This window comes from Artemia sp. Qi Xiang Cuo, chromosome 1, assembly GCF_049724085.1.
Source record: "Artemia sp. Qi Xiang Cuo chromosome 1, ASM4972408v1, whole genome shotgun sequence".
Taxonomy (NCBI): domain Eukaryota; kingdom Metazoa; phylum Arthropoda; class Branchiopoda; order Anostraca; family Artemiidae; genus Artemia; species Artemia sp. Qi Xiang Cuo.
This window is the reverse complement of record NC_142794.1, coordinates 6,116,685-6,142,509: the sequence shown is the minus strand read 5'-3', so window position 1 is coordinate 6,142,509 and position 25,825 is coordinate 6,116,685. Positions and strand designations below refer to the sequence as shown.

Genomic DNA, 25,825 nt, shown 5'->3' with positions numbered 1-25,825 from the left:
AATCCTATGATAAGGCCTACCAAAAGATTCAAACAGGCCTAGGCTAATATAGAATATTTGGGACTATCAGCAGAGATGTGGTGCATTCTCACAAAAAAACAACCATAATATTAAGAAATAGCATAAAAGAAGGAGTCCAATTTTTAAGTTACTACTTTTGTTTGTTTGTATGTCAGGATTGGCTAGCCAAGATATGTTTATGCACGTTTAGTGCTTATCCAGTTCCAGCTTATTTGTCAGACTTTTAGAAGTTTAATTTATAGAAGTTGTCGGCGGCAGCGTTGCCTATAGAAAAGGTTATATAAAAATGATTATAAAAACTCTAAAAATTGCTCGAATATTTTATTATTATTTTTTCCCCCTAGCCCAGAGGCACAGACAAGAAGTATTATTATATATTACATACTTCTTTTCTGTGCCCAGAGGCACTTGATATGGAAGGGTGCTCTATAAACTTTGGAGAAGGCTCATTCGATTGAAAGTTCTAGTAAACGATCAGATTTTTGATAGAAAGATCAGATATTAAAAGCTCCAGAGTCGACAAAACCTCCCAGGGCCCGGGGGAGGTGTTGTAAGTTACGCCCTGGGGGTATACATGGTTCTTATAAAAAGGGTGTTCGTATAAACTTCAGAGAGGGCTCATTTGATTTGAAATTGAAAGTTCTAGTTCACTTTTTAAGAGTCAAAAGAGATTGGAGGGCAATTACCCCTTCCCCAACCCCTTCTCGACAGACCAATCCCAATAAATTTTTAAGATAGCCATTTAATTGCAAATAGTTCAAATATCAAACAACAAAAGCTTCAGGGTCAAGACAAATCTCCAGAGCCCGGGGGCAAGTGTTTTAAGTTATACCCTGGGGGCTTATAAGGTTTTTATGTACAAGGCGGTCGTACAATCTTCAGAGGTGGCTCATTTGAGTTGACATTGATAATTCTGGTTAATTTATTAAGAGTAAAAAGAATCAGAGGACATCTACCTCCCCCTCCCTCTCGCAAACACATACAACCTCTTTTCCCAAATACACCCGATCAAAATTAGATATCCAGATTAATTGAAATAGTTCAAAAACAAGAAAAAAAGGAATGGATCAACATACCCTCCCCTTTTATCCCGGGAGAAGGGTTGTAACTTATGTCCTAGTGGCATAAAAGGTTTTTATGGAAGAAGTGGTCAATCCGCACTTGTCTCAGTTAAAGACAGGAACGTGGGCCACAATTAGTGATAAAGAAAGAGTTAAGAAGAGATTGGCAGATTACTCTAAGAAATTGCTAAACCGAGATAGAGTTGCATGAAAAGAAATAGAGTAAAATGAAAAAGTTTGTGATGCCTTGGATGTGAAGGAGGATTTGTTTTGTGAGGAAGAATTAGCGACAGTACTAAAAGAATTAAAAAATAATAAGGTTCTAGGTGCTGATAGTAAATGAGTTTTTAAATATGGTGGCTCTGAGGTTAAAAATAGATTATGAATATGATTTTGAAAAAGGGGACTTACCGAAAGATTTTAGGAAAACCTTAATTAGGCCATTTTATAAGAAAGATGATAAGAATGAGTGTGTTAATTATCGAGGAATTAGTCTGGTTTCTGTAGGTATCAAATTACTCTGTAATATAATACTAATATGAAGACCAATTTTCTATGCAATACAATCTTAGAGATACATGACAAGTCGTATTGGAATTTATTAATAAAGAGGAAATTGAGTTTTATTTTAAGGTGAGAAATTGTGGAGTGTTGGAATAAAAATAAATTTTTTTGACAAGGATGATGTAAAACTGATGAATCATAGGCAGCGCAATAGCGCTGCCTAAGTAAAAAGCAAAATGTAATAATTTTTCTTTTTTGACTAGAGCATTAAGTATTGAAGGAGCTGTCATAAAAACTTTGAAAGGGGCTCATTAGATTGAAATTTGAAAGTTCTAGTGCCCCTTTTAAGAGTTAAAAGGGATTGGAGGGCAATCAGCCCCTACCCATGCCCGTCATTTCCCCAAACATCCAATCATAATTTCGAGATAGTCATTTTGTTCAGCATAGTTGAAAGGTCTAGTAATTATGTCTTTGGGGATGAACCCCCGACCCCAAGTTTTTTATGGAAGCGGTGATGGATATTTTCGAATATCACTCTGCTTTTCCATGGCACACAAATAGCAGTTAAAAAAAGGATAAATTTGTTAATAGACCGTGTAAAAACAATTAAAAAATCTAGATATTTCGGTCACATATACACTGACTGTCATCAACGGAAATACTGAAATGCTGCAGAAATACCGTGATCAGTATTTCTGTTGATTACGGTAACTGTATATTTAACCGAAATATAGGATTATTTTTTTGTCATTATTTTTTCATTGTCTTTAAAAAGGATTTATCCCTATTTAACTGTTATTTGTACTATACCAGTGGTCATATAAACTTCGGAAGGGCTCGTTCGATTGAAAATCAGATGTTCTAGTGCCCTTTTTAAGAGTCAAGAGGGAACTGAGGGTCACTAGCCCCCCCCCCCTCTCCATCCCCTCTTTTCCCCAAATGTATTCGACATAAAGTTTGAGATGGTCTATCTGTTCGTAATAGCCCAAATATCATATAAAAAAGGCCTTCGAAGTTTAAATAGCCCCCTAGAGCGTTTGGAAAGGCTTGCAAGTTATGCCCCGGGGGCTTATAAGGTTTATTTGGAATGAGTGGTCGTATAAACTATGTCTGAAGCTCATTTCATTGGAAATTGGAAGTCATAGTGCCCTCTTTAAGAGTCCAAAAGTGATTGGAGGGCAAAAGCTTTCCCCCTGCCTATCATTTTCCAACAGATGAAGTAAATACAAATTTCGAGACATCTAGTTTCTTCAGCATTGTTGAAAGGTCCAGTAATTGTGCTTTGGGGATGTCAGCCCCTCCCCCTCAGGAAAGGGCGGTAAGTTAGACAATTTGTTCATTGTTTACATGTCGTATATGTCCAATCACAAGAATATTGGGTTTATTTTGTTAGGGTATGGTGTCACCTCAAGGGTACCCACCTGATTTTAGTAAAAAATAATTTATTAAATTATTGAACGTCAGAGTTATAGAACGTCCTCTCATATAGTGAAATAATTTTGGTTAGTTTTAAGTTCCTTACTTTTAGTTGAAAAAACATATTTTTTATTTAATTTGACAAAACTCATGTTGACTTCTTTAGTTTCTTTGCCTCAGCTGGATCAAAATCTTTTTGTAAGGTTTATTGTGATTTTTAAAACCTAAAAATGAAAATAAGTTAATATAAGAAATAAATTAAAAGATTTTGTGATGAGAGCAAAGAGCGACGTTTAGACTTAAACCAACAAAAATTATTACTTTGCAGTTTATGCAACATATATCTGGAAAACTACGTCGGAATATTTCATTATATTTATAGTCTTCTGAATAACTAGCGCTTTACTGAAAACACAAAACTATCGCAGCATAGAAGGATAAGGAGCAGAAAAATGCTTAAATAGCCTGCAAAAAATAATACACGAATTTATGAGGCTTTCAAAAGCCTTTTACCAGTCATAAATCTATGCATTTTACTGCAAAATCTTAATTGTCCAAAAATCACAATCAAACTCAGTTTAGTAAAGCGCAAGTTAAAAAGGTATACATGTTTGCCTCTTACTTTTCACAAAGATGAAGGGCATTCAGGTGATTCTTTCAGAGAATGTTGAGAGGAGTGTTATACTAATTCAAAACACATTATGGGTATACAGGTTGTCAAAAGGGCGTAATTCAGGAATGACTGAATATATTATTTGGAACTTTCATAAATTGATAAGGGAGATGATCAATTGACCAAAAAGACAATATTTGCACGCTACTACTACTACTACAAGTACCACCACTACTACCACTTAAACTACTGCTTCTGTAGTGTGTACTACCAAAGCTAGGTATATTAAAATGAACATCTGAGGAAACGTTGAGGGAAAATTGAACTAAGCCAAAATATACTCTGTGCACACAGATTAGTGATACAGGCATTGCAGTGATATTTTGGAATGTCTTACCATATCGAGATGAAACTTCTTGGACATCATGAGTCGGATGTTCAACTGACCAAAAGGCAACATGTACCTTCTAGTACCACGGTTAATAGTTTTGATACTAGTGTCACTATTACTACTACTAATACAACTCTATTACTACTACCGCTGCTGCTTACATAATAGTGCTATTTAGCCTACGCCCATGAAGGTGATTAAATAAAAAAAAAACAAGTTTTCAAACTGAAAGTAAGCAACAACGTTAAAACTTAAAACGAACAGAAATTATTCCGTACATGAAAGGGCTGTCCCTTCCTCAACGCCTCGCTCTTTACGCTAAAGTTTTTTATTGTTGAAAAAAATAGAGTTGTGAGAAAGTCAAACTTTAGCGTAAAGAGTGAGGCGTTGAGGAGGGGACAGCCCCTTTCATATACGGAATAATTTCTGTTCGTTTTAAGTTTTAACGTCGTTCCTTACTATCAGTTGGAAAAACTTGTTTTTTTTTTATCGGGACTTCGGGGGATTAAGTCATCCTAAAAGACATAGTTATTATATTTTCGACCATGCTGAACAAAATGGTTATCTCAAAATTTCGATCGGGTAGCTTTGGGAAAAAATGAGCGTGGGAGGGGGCCTAGTTGCCCTCCATTTTTTTGGTCACTTAAAAAGGGCACTAGAACTTTTAATTTCCGTTCCAATAATTCCTCCCACGATAATCTAGGACCACTGGGTCAATACGATCACCCCTGGAGAAAAAAAAACAAAAAAACACAACTAAACACGCATCCGTGATTTTTCTTCTGGCAAAAAATATAAAATTCCACTTTTTTGTAGATAAGAGCTTGAAACCTCTACTGTAGGGTTCTCTGATACGTTGAATATGATGGTGTTATTTTCATTAAGGCTCTATAATTTTTAGGGGGTCTTTCCCCTTTTTTCGAAAATCAGCCAAATTTTCTCAGGCGCGTAACTTTTGATGGGTAAGACTGAACATGATGAAACTTATATGTTTGAAATCAGAATTAAAATGTGATTCTTTTGATGTATCTATTAGTATCAAAATCTTGTTTTCTAGAGTTTTGGTTATCATTGAGCCGGGTCGCTCCTGAGTTACATTTCGCTACCACGAACTGTTTGAAAATTTGACAGAATATTGAGGAAGTCTCAACTAAATAAAAACACACTGAGTGCATGCAAATGGTCGAAATGGCTTATCTCAAGAATACATTTGGGTATTAAATTTGAGCTCTCAGAGAATGCTTAATACTACTACTACTACTACTAACAACTCACCGCAGCACCAAGCTGCTTGATGCCAACACAGCTGCTCATGCTCCTCCATCCCAATCTGTTCAAAGCCTCCCTTTTTACACCCGCCGATGGAGTATCCATTCCCTTTCAATCTTTCTTTGTGACGTCCTCCCACCCCTAACGAGGACGACCTGCTTTCCGTTTAGCCCTAGACGGTTGGCCAAAAAGAACAATCTTCGGCAATCTGTCATTCTTCATCCGCACAACAGGTCCCAACCATCTCAACCTTAATTTCATTATAGCCCTAGAGAGCGGTGTTGAACCACATTTTTCGTATAGCCTATTGTTTGAAATACGGTCAGTCAGCCGGGTACCCTGAACAATCCTTAAGCAATTTCTCTGCAAATCTAGCAAATCTTCATCCGCTTTTCGGAGCGTCCATGCTTCAGGGCCATATTTGACCACTGTCATCACTGTAGCTTCTAATATTCTAATCTTGGTTTGCAGACTTATCTTCCTATTCTTCCAGACTTTTTTTAACTGTAAAAAAACACCCTGAACCTTGGCTATTCTATTTTTAACATCTTCACTGATCCCACCATCTTTACTAATAATACTACCAAGGTAAGTGAAGCTGCTCACCTGATCCATATTTTCATTACCCAACGTCACTTTTTCATCTTCACTTATTCATAGCTTTAGTGACTTAGTCTTCCTAACATTAATTTTGAAACCAATTCTAGCACCCTGAACTCGCAAAACCTCTAAAACTTCCTTCATTTTGCTCACACTTTCATCTAGGATGCTTAAATCATCCGCATAATCCAAGTCCAGGAGACTTTTTCCTCCCCATTTGATTCCGTGGTCTCCCATTGCCTTTCCTGTGCTCCTTAAAACAAAGTCCATCAAAATAATCCATATAAAGGGGGATAGAACACAACCCTGCTTAACTCCTGATTTAATACAAAACCAGCTGCTAACCTGATTTCATACCTTAACCGTAGCAGTGTTATTCTCGTACGTAGTACTAATCACTTTAATGTATTTGTCTGCTATGCTATACAAGGATAAAACTTTTGCTAAAGCTCTTTTATCAACAGAATCGAACACTTGCTCATAATCTATAAAACAGAGGACCAAAGGTGTTTGAACTCAGGCACTTCTCAATTATTAGCCTAAGAGTGAAAATTTGGTCGACACATCCTCTACCTTTTCTAAAACGGCACTGCTCTTCTCTTAAAACTTTGTCTAAGGCATCTCTCAGTCTAAAAAGTATTATATTATTAAGTAATTTACTACCTACAGAGACCAGACTAATGCCTCGATAATTACCGCACTCAATTTTATCACCTTTCTTATAAAGTGGCTTAATTAAGGTTTCCCCAAAATCGTTAGGTACTTCTCATTTTTCAAAAATCATATTCATAATCTTCAGCAACTTATTTCTAACCTCAGAGCCACCATATTTAAGAAACTCATTTACCACTCTATCAGCACCTGGAGCCTTATTGTTCTTTAATCCTTTTAGTACTGTTGCTAATTCCTCCTCACAAAACAAATCTTCCTTCACATCCAAGGTATCACAAACTTTCATTTTCCTCTATATTTTTTTCTGCAACTCTATCTCTTCTAAAAATGTTCGGCCCATCTCTCTTTAGTTTTTTCCTTATCGCTAATTGCGACCCCATTCATATCTTTAACTGGAACAAGTCCCGATTGACTACTCTCTCTCAATTTATTAACATGACAGTACAATATTTCACTATTATGCCGTCTAGCTGTATCTTCCAGATCCTTGGCAATTTTATCCATGGCCTCCACTTCACACCTCCTTAGTTCATATTTTAATGATTTCTCGACTTTCTTTACATTTCTTTTGTTTTCATACGATATATCACTTAGATACTTCTTGTACAAGTCCTTTCTCCTTTCTATCAAACATAAAACTTTTTCACTAATATTCTTAGCTGCAGTTCTAGCTTTCTTCTCTAATACACCTTCAGCAACTTCACAAATTATTTTTCTAAAATTATTCCAACCATATTCCACATTATGAAAATTTAAACTCTCCAAGTTTATTATTCAACTGTTCCTGGAAAATTTCTCTCAAATTTTCATTCCGGAGTCTACCAACATCATAAATTCCCGGGAGGTAGCTACCCTTCCGATATTTCGGCTTTAAATTAACCTTTGACACTACTAGATGGTGATCTTTACTTTTAACATCAATAACAGCACTCCTATAAACCCTAGTATCTTGTATTGATCCTGCCAGTCTTCGGTTTACTATAATATAATCAATAAGGTTTGCTGTCTTACCATCACGTGAATACTATGTTAACTTGTGATCCATTTTATGATCAAACACCGTATTGGTTACAACCAGATTGTTATACCTACAAAATTGCAAAAGTCTGTATCCATTACTGTTTTCTTTTCCTACACCAAGTTTACCAAGGCTAGGATACCATCTATCCCTATTTCTACCAACCTGGGCGTTAAAATATCCCAGTTTTAACATCATATTTCTGCCTGGGACCTTGTCCATTTTCTCCTGTAATGTAAGTAAAATTCATCTGAGTCACTAGTATCTCCGTCAGTCGGTTCTACAGGGGCGTATACTACTATAACTGATACCCTCAACTTTTTAGTCATAAAATGAGCAATTAATATTCCATTATTGATACCTTCCAAGCCTAAACAAGACCTAGCAGCTTCCTTATTCATCATGAGCTCTACTCCCTGTCTATGTACCCCATCCTTCCTGCCTTAGTAAACAAATTCTATATCACCTAATTTCATGCTTCCTACCCTTGGGATATGAGTTTCTGAAATTCCTAATAAATCCAGTTCGAATCGTCTGAATTCGTCAGTCAAAATGTCGATACGATAGTCATTTTTTAATGTCGTAACATTCCAAGTTCCAATTTTCATGCACTTTAAATCATTGAAATTATTTTCACCTCAGGAAAAGTAATGATCCCGGATACCAGTGCAGGACGGGGATCACATATCTTCTCAAGTCTACACCGAAGTACTTAAGCCGGCTTAGAACCGGACAGCAAGAAGTCCCTGGGACCTCCATGAATGGGGAAGATCAATTGACCAAACATAAAATGTGCATGCTACTACTAACACTACTGCCACTGCTACTTTTACTGCTAACACTGCTGCTACTGCTTCTAAACTACTCCATCTACTACTTCAATTGCAACTACTTGTAAGGCTAAGAGTATTAAGATGAAAAGGGCACCAAAAGTGGGATCAAAAGGGCCCAAGAGTAATATTTTAGAACAGCTTATTTTGATTTTGGCTTATTCTGGAACGGCAATATTTATTCAATAGAATATTAGAACAACGACTCATGGGTCCTAACAATCATGTCTTTTGGCTGCTGATTGGTGCATTGCTGATTGGATTTGTTGTTTGGCTTTAAACATCAGTAAATAAAGACAGTCCTTTTAAAAATTTAATCTAAAAGCTCTTGAAGCTTTGATGTAAAATTTACTTAATCGCAAGTTCAGCTTCTTATCTTTTCTTTTTTTAAGAGAAGAGCATTTTTGAATTGTTGGAATGTTAACATTTGTAAGATAAATAAAAAAAGTAAGTAGCGGAACTTATTTTTACAATGCTCATATTATTACTCTTGAATCTGTTTTTACCTTTTTTTTTGTCTGACCTTTATTCTTTTTTCTCCATCCCTTATTATTTTGGGTAAATCACTAAAATATGTTGAAATATATTGTAATTGCATCTCAAGTTCTTTCTGTTACTATATTTGTTTTGTTATAGGAGTTGAAGATGCTTCATCAATTGACACTAAAAGACCCATGGAAGTTTCAGGTTGTACTTTATTACCTAAACATCGAAGTCTACCAATGGATCTTTCACCCAGGAACTCCTACTTAGAGCCTGAGTCTGGTCCTGAGGATGAGGATAGCAGTGGCGAAGGTATGATTTAACTTACAATGTTGTAGAATCAGTTTGAATCTGGAATAGTCATGTTTAAAACTGTTATCTCCAAATATTTTTATCTATAAAATAATTAATTAGTAATTATTTGGATAAAAAAAAAGTCTGAATAAAATCCTGATTTTTGAACTTAGTGTCATTCAAACTGTCAAACTGTCAAGGTATGTGTTGAGGCCTCTTGTTATATCTCATTTTCCAAATTTTTTAATTTTTTGGGGGGGAGGGGGGTAAATTATAGAAAATACTTCCTATAGTTTTATTATTTTTGTATTTTCATTTTTGATTTCTAGAGGCTCAAGATACTTCCCCAAATGATACCAAAACACTCGCAGAAATTTCTAATTCTACTCTGTTGTCTGTACCTCAAAATATATATGGCTATATGTCACGTGGATCTTTCACTTTGCTATCTGTATCAGAATCCCTAGAAATAGATGGCGAAGGCATATTTGAAACTAACATCGTTTTGAGTTTAGTTTGAATCATAACAAATTTTGATAGTTTTCACTTTTTTTAAAGCATTTGAATAGCATTATCAAACACCTTACATTAGGGCTGTGTTTGCATTTCGAATTCTAGTATTATGAAGGTAAAAAGCAGCTCATTAATTAAAGCAAGAGCCAGCCATTTTGATTTTTAGAATATTCAACAGAAACCATTAGAAAGTAGTGGCTGAAATTTGAGAAATTTCGATAACAAAACACAAAAATATTGAGAAAACGCTAAAAATAGCAACAAATATTCAAAAAAAATTAGTTGGAAGTATATATACTTGACAGGCTTTATATATGTACATATAAAGGGTTCCTAATATGACATATGAAGGTAACTCTCCTGACAGATGTATATGGTACTTACCGTTAGTTTTCTTACATATTCTTTTTGACAGTATTGTCATTACCCCCCTCCCTCCCCATCCAAGACTACTTATAATTTGAGAGAAAAAGCAAATACCTAAAAAATACCTTTTTCAGCAATGCCTCTCCACGGAAAATTATTAACTCGACCCCCGCCTCCTCCCGGAAAAAAAAGGGAATAACGTCCTAGCTTGAAAGTCTAGTCTCATTTTTGATCATTCCTGGGAAACAAAGAAAAATAAGGAGCCTGAGGAAAAGAAGACAGTTTTATTACTATAGTTTCATACCACAAAACTATATACCATAAAATATCGAAATCCAACAATAGACACGAAATTAGGCCATACGCTAGCCATAGCCTAATTGCTGGAGGTTCATGGTTCCCTCATCGGGATGTTCACAAATATACCTGGACTACACCTGATGGGACTACACTGAGCCAAATTGACCATGCTCTTATTAGAAAACGTCACAGACACTGTCTGGAAGATGTACGTACTTTTCGTGGGACCGATGCATACTGGACCACCAACTAGTGATTGTTAGTTTTAATATAAAATTAAAGGCTATTACCAAGCGCAAAAATGACTGTGAAAGTGTTTGACATTTAGAAGCTCCAGGATAGACAAGTGAGGTAAGAATATTGTGGTGCCCTTTCTAACAAGTTTACACACCTGACATGCGATGAAACCGGTGTCCTAGTGGATGAGAAGTGGAATTTAATTGTGGAGTTTGCAAGGGGAGCCGCTGAAGAGTCAATTGGTTACGCGCAAAAGAAGAGTGAACAGTGGATTAGCGATGGCTCGTGGAATCTCATGCAAGAGAGGAAAGAAATAAAGATCCAGCTAGACAGCTGTGATAGTAACGTCACCCCTCACTATGAAGACCAACTCAAGGCCCAATATAAACAAATCACAAAGATGTAAAGCGGTCCACAAGGAATGACAGATGTTGCTTTTCAGAGGCAAAAGCAGCCGAGACTGTGGTGGCTGCCAGCAAAGACGACAGTAGAACGGTCTATCGAATAACCAAAGAGATCACTGGTGACTTCCAAAAGCTTGCATGCGCTGTTGAAAGTAGGACTGACGACCTACTTTCGAGAAAAGAAGATATTGATAACAGCTGGAGAAAATACTTCAACGAAATACTAAGTTTTCCTCCCCGTGTAAATCCCATGGAGCCTCCGCCCGGTGTTCCGCTCATCGATCTTGAAATCAACGTTGAACCCATTAGCCTACTGGAAGTGAAAACCGTACTACGCAACCTGAAAAACGGCAAAGCTGCTGAAATTGATGGCGTACAACCTGAATCATAGGCAACGGAAACGCGCGGCCTAAGTAAAGAACGATGTTGACACAATGTATTATTTATTTTTTTGTTTGTTTTTTTCCATACCAGGGCACTTCGTATCAAAGGCGTTGTTGTAGAATCTTCGAAAAGGGCTCATTCGATTGAAAATTGGAGTAGCTAGGGCTCATTTTAATAGTCGAAAGTGATTGGAGGGCAACTAACCCCACCCCCCTACGCCCATCATTCCCCCAAACACATCCAATCAAAATTTTGAACTAGCCACTTTGTTCAGCGTAGTTGATTTCCAGATAGAAAATATGTTTTTGAGGAGGACACCCCCCCACAACCCTCAGGGTTGTGGTTTTAAGTTATGCCCTGAGGGCATATAAGAACGATGTTGGCACAATGTATTATTTATTATTTTTTTCCTTTAGAGCAGTGCACTTCGTAGTTCAACGTAGTTGATTTCCAGATACAAATTATGTTTTTGGGGAGGGCATTCCCCCACAGCCTTCACGGCAAGGGTTGTAAGTTATGTACTGGGGGCATATAAGGCTTTTATAAAAGGCGTTGTCTTAAAACCATCTAAACGCACTAGCTCGGCTGGAAGCTCATAGGCCCAGTGTGCATTCGACAGATCAAAAGTGCTTCAAATCTAGCTAACCGCCCTCTTAAGCCAACCTTTTCCCCACACATATCCAAAACCAAGTTTGAGATAGCAATTTTGTTAAACGTATTTTTAAGTTCTGTAATTTAGGTTTTTGAGGACGACAACCCCCCCACAGGCCTCAGGGCAAGGGTTGTAAGTTATGCCCTAGGGGCATATAAGGTTTTTATAGAGCGAGTTGTCGTAGAAACTTCAAAAACGGCTCATTCGATTGGAAATTGAAATGGCTAGTGCCCTTTTTAATATCGAAAGTAATTAGAAGGCAACTAACACCCCTTCTACGCCAACAATTTCCCAAAACACATACGACAACGCCTGTCCTGTCTGGCATCCTGGCATATCCATTGAAATGTTGAACAAAATAGAGGCAGTCCAAAAAAGGTGCCTAAGAATTATCTTCAATGAGGGTAAAGTACCTCATATTTCCCTTCTTAGGAGAGCTAATCTTGTCAACCTTAAGGAAAGGAGAGCAAAAATTACCTTGCGTTTTGCTAATAATACCCTTCATAACTCTCGAACAACTCCCCTTTTCCCTGGTCAATATTCACCCCTTCGACCCCACCTCCCACGTTCTGTGTCAACAAAAATCCCCCTTCTCGCCCCAATAAGAGTTTGCACTGAAAGATATAGAAGAACTTTTATCCCTTACATAAATGACATTTTCAACCAGTGAATCTCCACTGCCCCCCCCCCTCACTCACTTTTTACCTCATAATTATTAATTTTAATGCCCATTTTGCAAATTTGGAGGTTTTATATTTATGTTTGTTAGTCACCAACTAACTTAATTTTACGTTTTAATTGTACTTTATCCCCTTGTTAATTTTACGAGTTGTTTTTTTTTTTTGGCATTTTTGCTGACTTGACATTGGCCTTCTAATTAGTGTTGGGCGATATTTCGATTTTTCGATATATCGATATATCGATATTTTCACTTTCGATAATCGATATCGATATTTCGGAACCATTTTTGGCTCCGATACACTCTTGTTTTTGCCAAAGTTAAATAATGTAAATCGTAGTTAAAGAGTGTTTTGCATCATTTTTTTTATAAAAACTTCGAATAATAAAACATTGAACAATTAAAAAACCAAATTCGATTATATGAAACAATATCACGAAAACCCAGACATGAAACTACTTGGGCTCAAGAAAAAAACGCGGCTATATTTGGCTATTCAAAAACAGCAACATGTCAATGTTTTTCCCAGAGAGTCGGTTTTGCCGCTCGGTGATCAACTGACCGGCCTTGGAAAAAAACTCTCTCAGAAGGGACACTGGTGGTGGGCACAGACATAAATTTCATGGCAACCTCGTATAGATATTTCTGAGACCCCATGTTGCGAGAATTCCACTACTTGAGTGGATCCGTTTTTCTTGAAACTACAGATTCCCTGTTAAAAAGCTGCAGAGCCGTGATAGACTCGGCTGCTGTCGAACCATGTCCTGAGTTGACTACCAGAACTTCGTCATGTGAGCCCCACAAACTGTCATGAGCCTGTCGATGCTGTCTCGCGGGGTTTATGACGGTACTTGTACCTGCTGCTACGGATTCAGCAGACAGCAAGGTCAAATCCATCTCTCTTGCTATTTTGCCCTCAACCGAGACAAGAACGTCAGGGGAAATATGCATTTTCTTGAAACGCGGATCAAGGTACGTGGCAATCGTCACGGGTGTGACCTGACCGAGGCTTATAAACCTAGCTTGCATTTTCTCCATCAAAGCCTTGTGGAGGTCCTCGGCGACATTTGAAAATCCACCACAATCTACCTGAACAAGGTGGCGTCTCAAAATCTTGGATAAAGGCATGACTTTTGTGATGGAGGGATAGCTTTCAGAAGAGAGCTCGATTGTGACCTCGTCAAAAGGTGTAAGTACCGCGATCACGTTTGAAATAACATCCCACTCACTTTCAGTGAGTAGTAGATCTACTTTACCGAGAAGCACGAGCAAACTTGGTACCGACTCTTTCAAATCTTGTAGACTACGCAACACAGTGAGAGGCGATTTCCGTCTAGTGGTCACATTAGGTATCAGTTTTTTGGGGCAAACATTGTCAATAGAGATCTGAACCTGGCGCAGCTTGTCGGCAGCTACAACACTACGTCTGAAAAAGCTGACTATGTTCCTAGCTTTTTGGACAAGAGGTGACAAGTCAGCAGTATCATCAATAGCACCCCTCACAATCAAATTCAGAGTATATGCGAAGCACGAAACATGTCTCCAGCCTTTACCTACAGCAGATGCAGCATCCTTTACAGCCCGTACCACATTTGCTCCATTATCGGTAACTACAGCTACAGCCTTTTCCTTAATCCCCCACTGAGTGGCAATTTTCAGAAGATGAGCTGTGATAGCATCAGCAGTATGCCTTTCTTCAATTTTCATAGTAGTAAGCACGTTGCTGCAGAGGCAGCCTTTCTCATCAATGTAATGTACAGTGACAGTCATGAAACCCTCAGTCGCCTGGGAGGTCCATATATCTGGGGTAAGGGACATATGTCCTACTTTTTTTTAGCGCCTCCTGCAGTTTAAATTTTTCTACAGCATTGATTTAAGGGAGAAGATCTCTTGTCACTTTAGCTCGGGATGGCAAAGTATAATCAGGGTCAAGACCCTGCACCAGATCAATAAACCCAGGATTTGAAACAAACAGAGAGGGGTTGCATATCTTTTGCAATGAATTTCACAACCAGTTTGTTCATTTTTACAGTTTTAGGGTGCTTTGCACTGTACTTGGTCTGTAACAACGAGTCAATTCTCGGCTGCTTTGCATTTGGTGCTCCTGAGTCAGTCTGGTCACTTCTATCACGGGTAACTTGGGTAAGGTCACTAGCTTGACTCAAAGGTCTGGTTGAGTTTTGGCTATGTGATGGGACAATTTGACTTGAATCATGATAATCATCAGATGGACACGAATCAGAATCAGGGTTAACACTGGCACCCCCGGCCGATGTACTTCCTTTTATGCTTTGGTATTGTTTTTTGTGGTTTGTCTTGAGATGAGCATTAAGGTTGGTGGTATTTCCAGAGGTAGCAACACTTTTTTGCATATTTTGCATAGTGCTGACTTATCCGATACTTTTGTAAAATATTCCCACAAAGGACTTGGCATTTTTCAAAAACTGGTAGAGACCTGGACCTGCAATATATTAAACATTCAGAGGCAAATAGAATCCAATGGAACTGATTCTGTTAAATAAATGGGTAGTACCAACCTGCAAATAATGGACCAAATTTGGGAATTCGATTTGGCAGATAGGGTTGGATTTTGCTATGTACGTTAAATCAATAAGCAAAAGAAAATGATGACAGATTGCAGTATATTATCAGCTAAATTTCTAAATATCAAATATTTGGCAAAATATTATATTTTGCCAATCTGTTTTACAGAAATGTTTTCTACTAGTCCAATAGCCATGTAGCACGACAATACTCTGATATTAATGAGATTTCAAAGTCAAGACAGTGTTACCGCCTAGAGTCTAGGCGGTAGAGTCTAGGCTAGACGAGTTGTCGGAAACGCATCTGCCTAAAGAATAATCAAATCAACCGAGCACAACCTGGAGAGGCTGTGACACTATTTAATTACCAAAGGAAAAAATCATCAGACTCATTCTTCCTGACTGAGCATAGAAGCAGCATAAAAACAGGACACACAAACCGGCAACATTACAGAACCCTTTAGTGCACTTCTACATTTTTGAAAGACGCCCTCTGACTTACCCATTACATACTTCATACCAGCTTCATCACAGGGACCTATGCAACCTCGGACTGTTCGGACAAGAAACTAGTGTCGTGGTAATAGAAGTGTCAATCTAACCTTCAAAGTATAATTTAAGCCTCCTGACCCTGTGTGGCAAAGGGAGGTTGTTAATTTCAGTTGAAGAGCTAAAATTATAGTCTAAAAGCTTGATTGATACTTTTTATCACCAACGTACGAGGCTAGACCAGTCTGAGGTTGCATATTTACCTAGCATAGGTTCCCTGTACCTGACTTAAACCCTGAATTTTACGAGGTGGGCTGAGAAATTCTACTTCTACACTTACCCAGCTGGGAATCAATAAAAGTATTTTGGGTTATGGGGCTATAAGCCCCATAACCATCATTGTCACATCATCATTGTCACAATGATGATTTTATTAATAAACAGGCCTTAAGGGTGAGTATACAGGGTTGCGAACTTTTTGGTCAATGAATATGTCCCTTGAGCATCCAAAAATGTGTCCTTTTCAGCCAAATTATGTCCATATTTTGTCTATAATATGTCCATAATATATCCATCTTGAAATCTCAAAAACTAGTTTTCTTACGACTTGTATACCTCTTTCAAAATGGTCAGTTAACATCGAATATAATGAAAATGAATAAGATTCATTTAATCACCCATAAAAAATGAACTAGTGTGAAAGCACAAAAGTCATAAAAACACATGAACAGTAAAAAAATAATTGTCGGAGCTTGAGGCTCATCTTCCTACGAGAGTTCTGCTTGACAGGTATGGTCGGCATGAGGGTCAGCATTTTCACTTCTTTTTGTAGCTTTTTGTCAATCAGATTATTTCTTGCGCATGTCATAAGGTACAATCCAGGAGTCAAGCGACGTTGCAGAGTGCTAGGTAAGCTGGGTTGCCCTTCAATCAGGAGGGTGACATCCCTCATAATTCAGTAATTGCTTCTGTTGCAAGTTGCATCTTGAGCCCTTAAAGGGGCCCCAAAGGAATTTAATTTTTTAAACCACACAAAGAAGTTATCAACAGTAGTTAAGTTACTGAAAAGGTGTTAAAAACATATCACTAATTTATAAATAAGTTATTCAAGAGTAATATATTCCAAAAAATAAAAATCAAACCCCATTTATTGGGCAACACAAATATAAACTGTTTTCCTAATGTTTCAAGTTTTCAAATGCCGTCAACAAAAGTAGCACTGATTTTTGCAATTTGGAACTTTGCTGTCAACAATTCAGGGAATATATTTGCACATTAGGCTGGTGGAGGTGTGTAAATTTCATGGTAACTTTGCAGTGGACCTTATAATCTACTAGAATGAAAGTGAAAACATCATTTGATACTTCTTATGCTCTTTCATAATTCAAATAAAAGACCTTCAGGGCCCCTTTAAGGGCTAAAGATGCAATTTGCAACAGAAGCAATTATTGGATTATGAAATAACATAAAAAAGGCATCAAATGATGTATTTGCTTTCATCTTAGCTAAATTATTGTGCCACCTGCAAATTTACCACCAATACCAACAGCCTAAACCTATATATTGTGCCCAAGATTTGGGGCCTGTTTTAAATGTTTAAGAGAAGTGTATTTTGATCAGGATAGCCTACTTGTCAAAGATTATGCATTAGCCAAGCACTGGGAGGTTTTACCCAATATAACCCCTCCACTATAGCCTAGTCTAGGTTAAGTTTGTATTAGTTTTATAAAAGTTTTCAAGAATCTTACTGGGAATTTCACATAAACCTAAGGGTGACTCATTCAAACAGGGTGCGTGACTGCCTTTGTTCCAGCAACACTTTACTAGGCTATAACTCCACACAAAGTTTTCATATAGCCTAATTTGTTATCAACCAGGTAGAATCACGACCCTTCTAGGAGACCCTTAATGAAATTATTTGAAAAAAAACTACGTTTTCTAAAGAGTTAAAGAGGCTGAGTCACAAGTTTGAACTTAAAACGTACAGGGATTAGGAGGTACAGTTGGGGGGCTGCCGCACCCCAAACCCCCCACTTTCGCAATCTTTAAATAAAAAAAAAATTTTTTAAACTGAAAGTAAGGAGCGACATTAAAACTTAAAACGAACAGAAATTATTCCGTATATGAAAGGGGCTGTTCCCTCCTCAACGCCTCGCTCTTTACGCTAAAGTTTTACTTTATCACCACTCTTTTTTTAAAAAAATAAAAAATATAGCGTAAAGAGCGAGGCGGTGAGGAGGGCCTAGCCCCTTTCATATACGGAATAGTTTCTATTTGTTTAAGTTTTAATGTCGCTCCTTACTTTCATTTTAAAAAACTTTTTTTTTTATTTGAATGCTGCAAGAGTGGGGGGTTTGGGGGTGGCAGCCCCCCCACAGTACCTCCTAAACCCGGTACTTTTTAAGGTTCGAACTTGTGACTCAGCCTCTTTAACTCTTTAGAAAACGTAGTTTTTTCAAATAATTTCTGCACATTTTTGTGCAGTTTATTACTTATTATTGCTTGACTAACTGTTAGCTGATCGTGTCAGGAGTTATAGTTGGGGAGCTTCCGCACCCCAAATCCCCCGCTCTTGAAGATTCTTGTGTTAAGGCTTTTAATTCCTGAATACTCAAATCAAATGCGCAGTAAGATTTTCTTTTTTCAACTTGTCTTCGAGCATGCGGGTATACGGCATGTTATCAAAGCTGTGGAGACTTACCTGTAACCTGAAGGCCAACTTTGATATTCTTCTGGAGACGCCTGTTGAGCCGAAGGATTTAATAGATTGGATTTAAAAAAGAAACTGAGTTTCTTTTTTAAACTTTAAATTCAATATAAAATAAAATTCCTCTAACTGGGAATCGAACCCGGGTCTTCCGCCTGACAGTCAGTAGTAGCGACCACTGTACCACAGAGACAATTCTTATATTATTTTTAGTCTTTGCTATATATTTTTGAGGCAAGCAAATCCCCACAAAACTTGATATTTGGTTTTTGGAAAACAGGGAAGGAGTGATCGGATTGAGCTGAAATTTCGAGAATAAGCTCCCAGGCCCTAGGAAAGATTATTCTTTAAATTTCAGCCCGATCGGAAAACGTTAAAGGGGGGGCTATGGTGGGAAAATTTAACATGGGCTCTTATAGGAAAACGAGGTTTTTCGTAAATGTAAATTCGGGGGATGATTTTTTCGGTCTGAAAATATCAAAAGGCCCTAACAGGTCAAATTCCGCTTCGAATGAGTCCTCATTCACCCGGATCCGTTGCCAAATGTGGCCTCTAGGCGTGGCTAATAAAAAAAAGAAGAGAAATGAACATTAAGTGGCTATATCTGGTTTTTGGAAAACAGGGAAGGAGTGATTGGATTGAGCTGAAATTTCGGGGATAAGCTCCCGGGCCCTAGTAAAGCTTAACCTCTAAATTTAAGCCCGATCGGACAGCGTTAAAGGGGGGGCTGTGGTAGGAGGGTCGAAACTTCCGGCCCAGTTTACCCCATGAAGATAAAGTCGGAGGAGGATGGAATTTTGCACGTTTCTTAGTTTGAGCTTGGGCTACAAAATGCAATCACCTCCGTCTCTCTGCGACCTCTAGGACCGGAAATCGCTTAACATTGTGGTGGGTCGCCTCTTTAAAGAGGCACAAGTGTGCCTCCTTGATTCAACTTGTAAATATGACAAGAAAACTTGTTAACTGAGACTAATTACACATATTTGGAGGATATTGCACTTCCAGCATGAAAATGTACTTACCAACACAAACATGTTATGATTTTTTGAAAATTGCGGTAAATTCTAAATAAAACTAGATAAAATCGCACATTCCTCTGTTAGTTAACAAAAGTTTCAATCATTCCATTAAAAAACATACAAACTGTGGAATGATAAGGAATGACAATGTCATTGTTGTTTATTTCAACGTTTCTGGAGCATTCATTAGCTCCGTCTTATGAGTCATTGGATTTCATAGGTTATTCTTCTTCTTCTGGAAGATTTGGAAAACTTTTTTCTCTGTGGGACCTTTTCTGTTGGTCATTCACGAGTAGATGGCGAGAAAAGCTGAAAATACTGGAAAATTCCGAAATATCGTTTTCGATACCGATATTTACGTTTCGATATTTGATATCGATATTTCGTCCGATATATCGATATATCGATATCAATATCGAATATCGCCCAACACCAGTAATTACATAAAGACAGTGTTTAAAAATAAGAAGTACTTAAACCTTAAGACTATTTCTGACAAAATTCAACAAAAATACCAAATAAAATATTTTCAGTGTAAATTTATTTTTAAAGGACGCTGTGTCACTCGTAGCTGAGGTGCGGGCTAGTTCAAGTTCAGTCTCTAGCCTGCAAGTAAGTTGATTCTCTTTTTATTCAATTCTTATTTTGGGTAATTTTTTTGTAGTTCATTTTATTGACTGACAAATAAATTAATCATACTACTGGATAGGCTACCTTCTTTATGCTCTTTCCAAATACAGGGCTATATAGGCTACCAAATAATATTATTGAGTAACAAATAAAGTGAATACATCATTCGATGCCTTTTTGGTAAAATTCTACTTTAGCTACTTTTGGCCATCTTGGGACGGAGTTAGGTTAGGAAAATGAGACTTTCAGGGATGTGTCTACAGGCTAGCCTAAAGTGTGTCCCGGGAAGGTATTTTGAAATACCTACCTCCACTCCTTCTCCCTCTAGAGGGTCATGAAATTTGCCTACATGACAGGTCTATACCTATTGAAATTTTGACAAAACAACATTTTACCTTAATTTTCAGTTATCAGTTTCTTTTTTCTCTGGCTTTAGCTCTAAAGTGCAATTTCAGTTATTTGAGCAGAATTTTAAGACACATAAATAATTTATTTCCAAAATTTAGGAAATGTATTTGAATATCTTTAAAACCTTATAGGCCTAAATTGGAATTCAGCACAGTTTTGAAGCTGAAAACCATTTTGTTGTACTTTATTTAAGCAGAAGATCTATTTTGCAAGGTTTCACTTATGATAACTCACATATTTTTAAAGGTCATCAAAGGTCAGGACCCTCTAGAGGGAGAAGGAGTAGAGGTGGGTACTTCAAAATATCTTCCCAGGACATGCTTTAGCCAGTAGACCCATCCCTAAAAGTCTCATTTTCCTAACCAAACTCCTTTCCAATATAGCCAAAAGTAGCTAAAGTATAATTTTACCGCCTTTTTTATGATTATTAAGCATTTAATAAGACTTTCTTTCGTACTGTATTTTTAGCCCCCCCCCCTCTATATATGTCAATTCAGGGTATAGGCTATTTTTCTAGGTCAATATCTACCAAATCATATTATTGAGTTAGGAATAAAGTGAATACACCATTTGATGGCTTTTTTTATGCTGATTACAAATATAATAAGCATTTCTATCAGAAATGAATTTTAGTCCCCCCCCTCCCTCCCCCATATAGCCTATGCCAATTCAGGGTATATATTTCTACATTAGGGGGTGGGGGCAAATTTTGTTTCTGATGTAAATGGGAGGTAAGTTTAAACTTTTACCCCCCCCTAATGTAGAAATATATACCCTGAATTGGCATATATAGGTGGGGGGCTAAAATTCATTTCCAAAGATATTTGTAATCAGCATAAAAAAAGGCATCAAATGATAGTTTCACTTTAGTCATAACTCAATAATATGATTTGGTATATATTTACCCAAAACACTGTTTTCAGCTTTGTAACTGCTCAATCCCAATTTATGAGATTTTAAAGATCTGCAAATACATCTACAAAATTTAGGCCTAGAAAAAAATCATTGATATGGCTTAAAATTGTACTTAAATAAAAGGATTTGTAGGTAAAATTCTACTTTAGCTACTTTTGACTATCTTGGAAAGGGGTTAAGTTAAGAAAATGAAACTTTCAGGGATGGGTCTACAGGCTAAAGTATGTCCTGGGAAGATATTTTAAAGTACCCACCTCCACTCCTTCTCCCTCTAGAGGGTCCTGACCTTTGATGACCTTTAAAAATATGTGAGTTATAGAACTGAAACCTTGCAAAATAGATCTTCTGCTTAAATGAAGTACAACAAATTTGTTTTCAGCTTCACAACTTTGCTCAATCCCAATTTATAAGGTTTTAAAGATATGCAAATACATTTCCTAAATTTTGGAAATAAACTATTTATATGTCTTAAAATTCTGCTAAAAAAACTGAAATTGCATTTTCAGAGCTAAAGCTAAACAAAAAAAAATTTATAACTGAAAATTAAGGTAAAATGTTGTTTTGTCAAGATTTCAATGGGTATAGACCTGTCATGTAGGCAAATTTCATGACCCTCTAGAGGGAGAAGGAGTGGAGGTAGTTACTTCAAAATACCTTCCCGGGACATACTATAGCCTGTAAACCCATCCCTGAAAGTCTCGTTTTCCTAACCTAACCCCTTCCCAAGATAGCCAAAAGTAGCTAAAGTAGAATTTTACCGGATTTGTATTTTCACCACTAAAACCAGAGAAAAAGAAACTGAAATGGATAACTTAAAATTAAGGTAAAATTTAGTATAAATATATGACCATTCCACCACATAAAGAGACATGTTAAGTAAACAATTCTTGCTTCATTATATGCAAAATAATCCTAGTTAACATATTTTGCATCAAGAGAACCTTTGTCTTTGCTTCTTTCCTTCTTTTTCCAGTTTTTTTAAGAAATTCATTATTTTTCACAAAAATATTTTGTTCAATCTCGATAAATATGCTAAATGCCTTGCCATCTTAAAGAATAATTTATATACATTGCTATTGAAAACACAGTGGTGGAAGCACTGAAACACACATGCTATGGCAGGTCATTACTAAAAAAACTTCTAGAAATTTTGTGCAGCAAGGATTCTGCCATCTATAAAAAACTTTTGTAGTATGGTATATATGTCAACATAAATTTGAAAAAAGACATAATGCTTATCTAAAGCATGGATTTTTTCAAAAATTTTATTGCAAAACTGGAAAAAGAAGTAAAGATAAAGGTTCTCCTGCTACAAAATATTAACTATGATTATGTTGCATATTATGAAGTAAGATTGTTTTCTTCACATGTCTCCTTATGTGGTGAAATGGTCATACATTTACACCTAAAATTTTTTTTTTGTTGAAATTTCAATAGGTATAGATCTGTCAAGTAGGCAGATTTCTAAGACTTAGAAATTAGAAGAGGATTAACATAGGAGCTTGGCAGCAACTTCCCAGAGTATTTTTTTGGCCCTGGATTCATTATGGAAAGTTTCATTTTCCTAACCTCTGTTCAATATAGCAAAAAGTAGTTAAACTAGAATTTTACTGTCTACCCTAGTTCAGAAAGGTGAATGAAATTCAAAAATGGATCCAGAACCTATGATCCCTGGGGAAAGTATTTTGAAGTACCTACCTCCACTCCTTCCCCTTCCAAAGGGAACTGACCTAGGTAAACTTAACTCTGAATCCATATTTTATTGAACATTCATCTGTGTTTAAAATGAATTTTACCCCCCCCCTCCATAATTTACAAATATATACCCTAAGCTGTATAAATGAACTGGGTTATTAAACTGCTAATTTTAAAAATAGATCTACTGCCAAATAAAGTACTAGAAAAATATTTTGAAACTTCTACCTTTGAATAATCCTGTCATCCTTCATCTACAGAATTTGCCCTAACCATCTCAACTCCCCATTCATTATAGCCCTAGAAAGCAGGGTTGAACCACACTTTCTGTACAGCCTACTGTTTGAAATATGGCTAGTCAGCCAGGTGCCCAAAACAATCCAGAGGCAATTTCTCTAGAAAACAACTAGTAAATGTTATCTGTTTTTTAGAGTGCCCATGCTTCAGAATCATATTTGATCATTGTCATAACTGTAAATACAGATAGAACACAACTCTGCTTGATCCTGATTTAATACAAAACCAGCTACTAAACTTATTTCCTACCTTTACTGCAGCAATGTTATTCTCACACATAGCAAAAATCACTCAGATGAATTTATCTTGTATACTATACAAGGATAGGACATTTGCTAAAGCTTTACTATCAACTGATTCAAACACTTGCTCATAATCTGTAAAACTGAGGCCTAAAAATGTTTGATGACTCTGGCACTTCTCAGTTATTAATCTAAGAGTGAAAATTTTGTTGATGCATCCTCTTCCCACTGTTTTTGTTTTAAAACTTTGTCCACACCATCTCTAAGTCTAGAAATTATCATCATACTAAGTGATTTGCATCCTATAGAAACCAGGCTAATACCTCTATAATTATCACACACTCTTATGACCTTTCTTACTTTACTTACTTTTGGTTGGAGCCAGATGATGATCCATCCTGCCTGGCACCACTGGATGATGGGATGACTGATGTAGTCCAACATGATGTGTCAGCAGCAGACTCTTCTGCAATCTTCAGCCAGTCCTTGTCCCAACAATGTCTGTGTTGCTAGAAGCCACCCCAAGGATCCAGGTCATTATTGAATATCTGCCAGAGATTCTTTCTTTGGCTGCCTGGTCTTCATTTCCAAGTTGGAAGAGGGTTGCAGGTGAGGACATCATGGGATATGGTTCTAGCTGGTTTCTTTAGTGTGTGTCCCAGGAATTTCAGCTTTTGTTGTTTTATGATTATTAAAAGAGGGGCCTTCTGGGCACAACGCCTTTGAACCTGAGCGTTTCAGATATGAAACCATCAGCTGACCCGTAGTATGTGTCTCATGCAGCAATGGTTGAATACTTCTAGTGTTAATGTTTCTTCAGCCTTTAAAGCCCAAGTTTCACAGGTGTACAGCAGGATCAATTGAATAGTTGCCTTGTAGAAGTTCATCTTTGTTTTGATGCTAATTTCATGTCTATTCCCAAGCAACTTCTTCATACTTGTGAAGACACCCCATACCTTTCCTATTTAAGCTCTAACGTCAGCTTCTGCACCTCCGTTTGGTGTTAGGATAGAATCAAGGTAGCAGAACTCTTCAACAGTCTTGATGGTTTTGCCTTCTAGTTGGATATCTGGGTGGTTTAGGGCATTTGCTTTCATGACTTTGGTTTAGACTTGCTGATCATGAGGCCTTTGATGTACAGGAGACGTTGTTGACAATGTTTTGGAGCTCAGCAAACATGCTACTCATGAGACCCACATTGTCTGCAATGTCAAGGTCTGTCAGGGCAATTAGGTTCTCTGACCAATGACAAACCCTTTGTGGATGCAAAGCAAATTTGTCATTGTCCAGTCTATTATGTAATTGAACAGAGCTGGCAAAAGGGGGCACCCATGTTTGACCTCTGACTCAACATCAAATTCCCTTGTTTCACCATCAGCAGTTCAGACTCTTGTAACTGTAGATGCATAGGCTCCTTTGAGTAACTCAATCAGTTCTGCTGGGACACTGTCTTCCACCATGATCTTCCAAAGCTTGGTCCTGATAAAGGAGTCAAAAGTAGCAACATAATTAAAGCAGACAGCTGAAATCATTAAAGCAGACAGTTGAAATCTCTTGCTCTGCTGTAGTATGAGGTGGAGAGTAAGAATATGTTTTTGGCAGCCCTTTCCAGGTCTGAAACCTGCTTGTTCTGGTCTTGTCAACTTCTCTTGGCATCCTTTGAAACAGTTGCGGACAATTATGCAAAAAACCTTTATGGTATGGTCTATTAGTGATATACCTTGATAGTTCAAACAGACTGCTGTGCCTCCCGCTTTATATGCCATTCAATCTTTTGGGAATTTTTTGTTGTCCATACCTCAACTAGCAAGTCTTTCAGCTGACATAATAGTGTAGGGGATGACTTATACATGTCTGCTGAGATGCCATCCTCTCCAGGGGCTTTGTTATTTTTCAGTGCCCACAGAACATCAGCAAATGATGGTGGCTGTTGATCTATCTGTTAGGGCTCCTTTGGTACACTCTGGAAATTGGGTAGATCACATGAAGCTTTTGTGTGATTAAGGAGCTTGGAGAAATGTTCTTTCCATCTCTCAATGCAGTCTTTTTCCATCTGATTAACGTTGCCCATTTTGTGTTTCTGGGAGTCCATGGAGATGGGCAACTTGCCTGTTGCTTCCCTCATTAGCTTGAATGTTTTCCTTAGGTTATGCAATTCTGCTGCTTGTTGCAT

General features: G+C 37.3%; 3 protein-coding genes across 3 annotated transcripts in view; 1 reads left to right on the top strand and 2 right to left on the bottom strand.

Annotated features, from left to right (window-relative positions):
- LOC148955957 (uncharacterized) overlaps positions 1–25,825 on the top strand; it is a 197,263-nt gene that overhangs the window by 11,254 nt on the left and 160,184 nt on the right. The gene's annotated exons all lie outside the window — the stretch shown is intronic.
- On the bottom strand, positions 13,380–14,525 carry LOC148955960 (E3 SUMO-protein ligase ZBED1-like). Its single transcript, XM_089088587.1, has one exon. The coding sequence runs from the start codon at positions 14,523–14,525 to the stop codon at positions 13,380–13,382; it is 1,146 nt and encodes a 381-aa protein (XP_088944713.1).
- On the bottom strand, positions 25,035–25,418 carry LOC148955959 (uncharacterized). The gene has a single exon (XM_089088575.1). It carries the CDS (start codon positions 25,416–25,418, stop codon positions 25,035–25,037), a length of 384 nt encoding a protein of 127 aa, XP_088944701.1.

Coding starts and splice junctions, on each gene's coding strand:
- LOC148955960 (XM_089088587.1), bottom strand. CDS start 14,525: ATGTCCCTTACCCCAGATATATGGACCTCCCAGGCGACTGAGGGTTTC.
- LOC148955959 (XM_089088575.1), bottom strand. CDS start 25,418: ATGGCATATAAAGCGGGAGGCACAGCAGTCTGTTTGAACTATCAAGGT.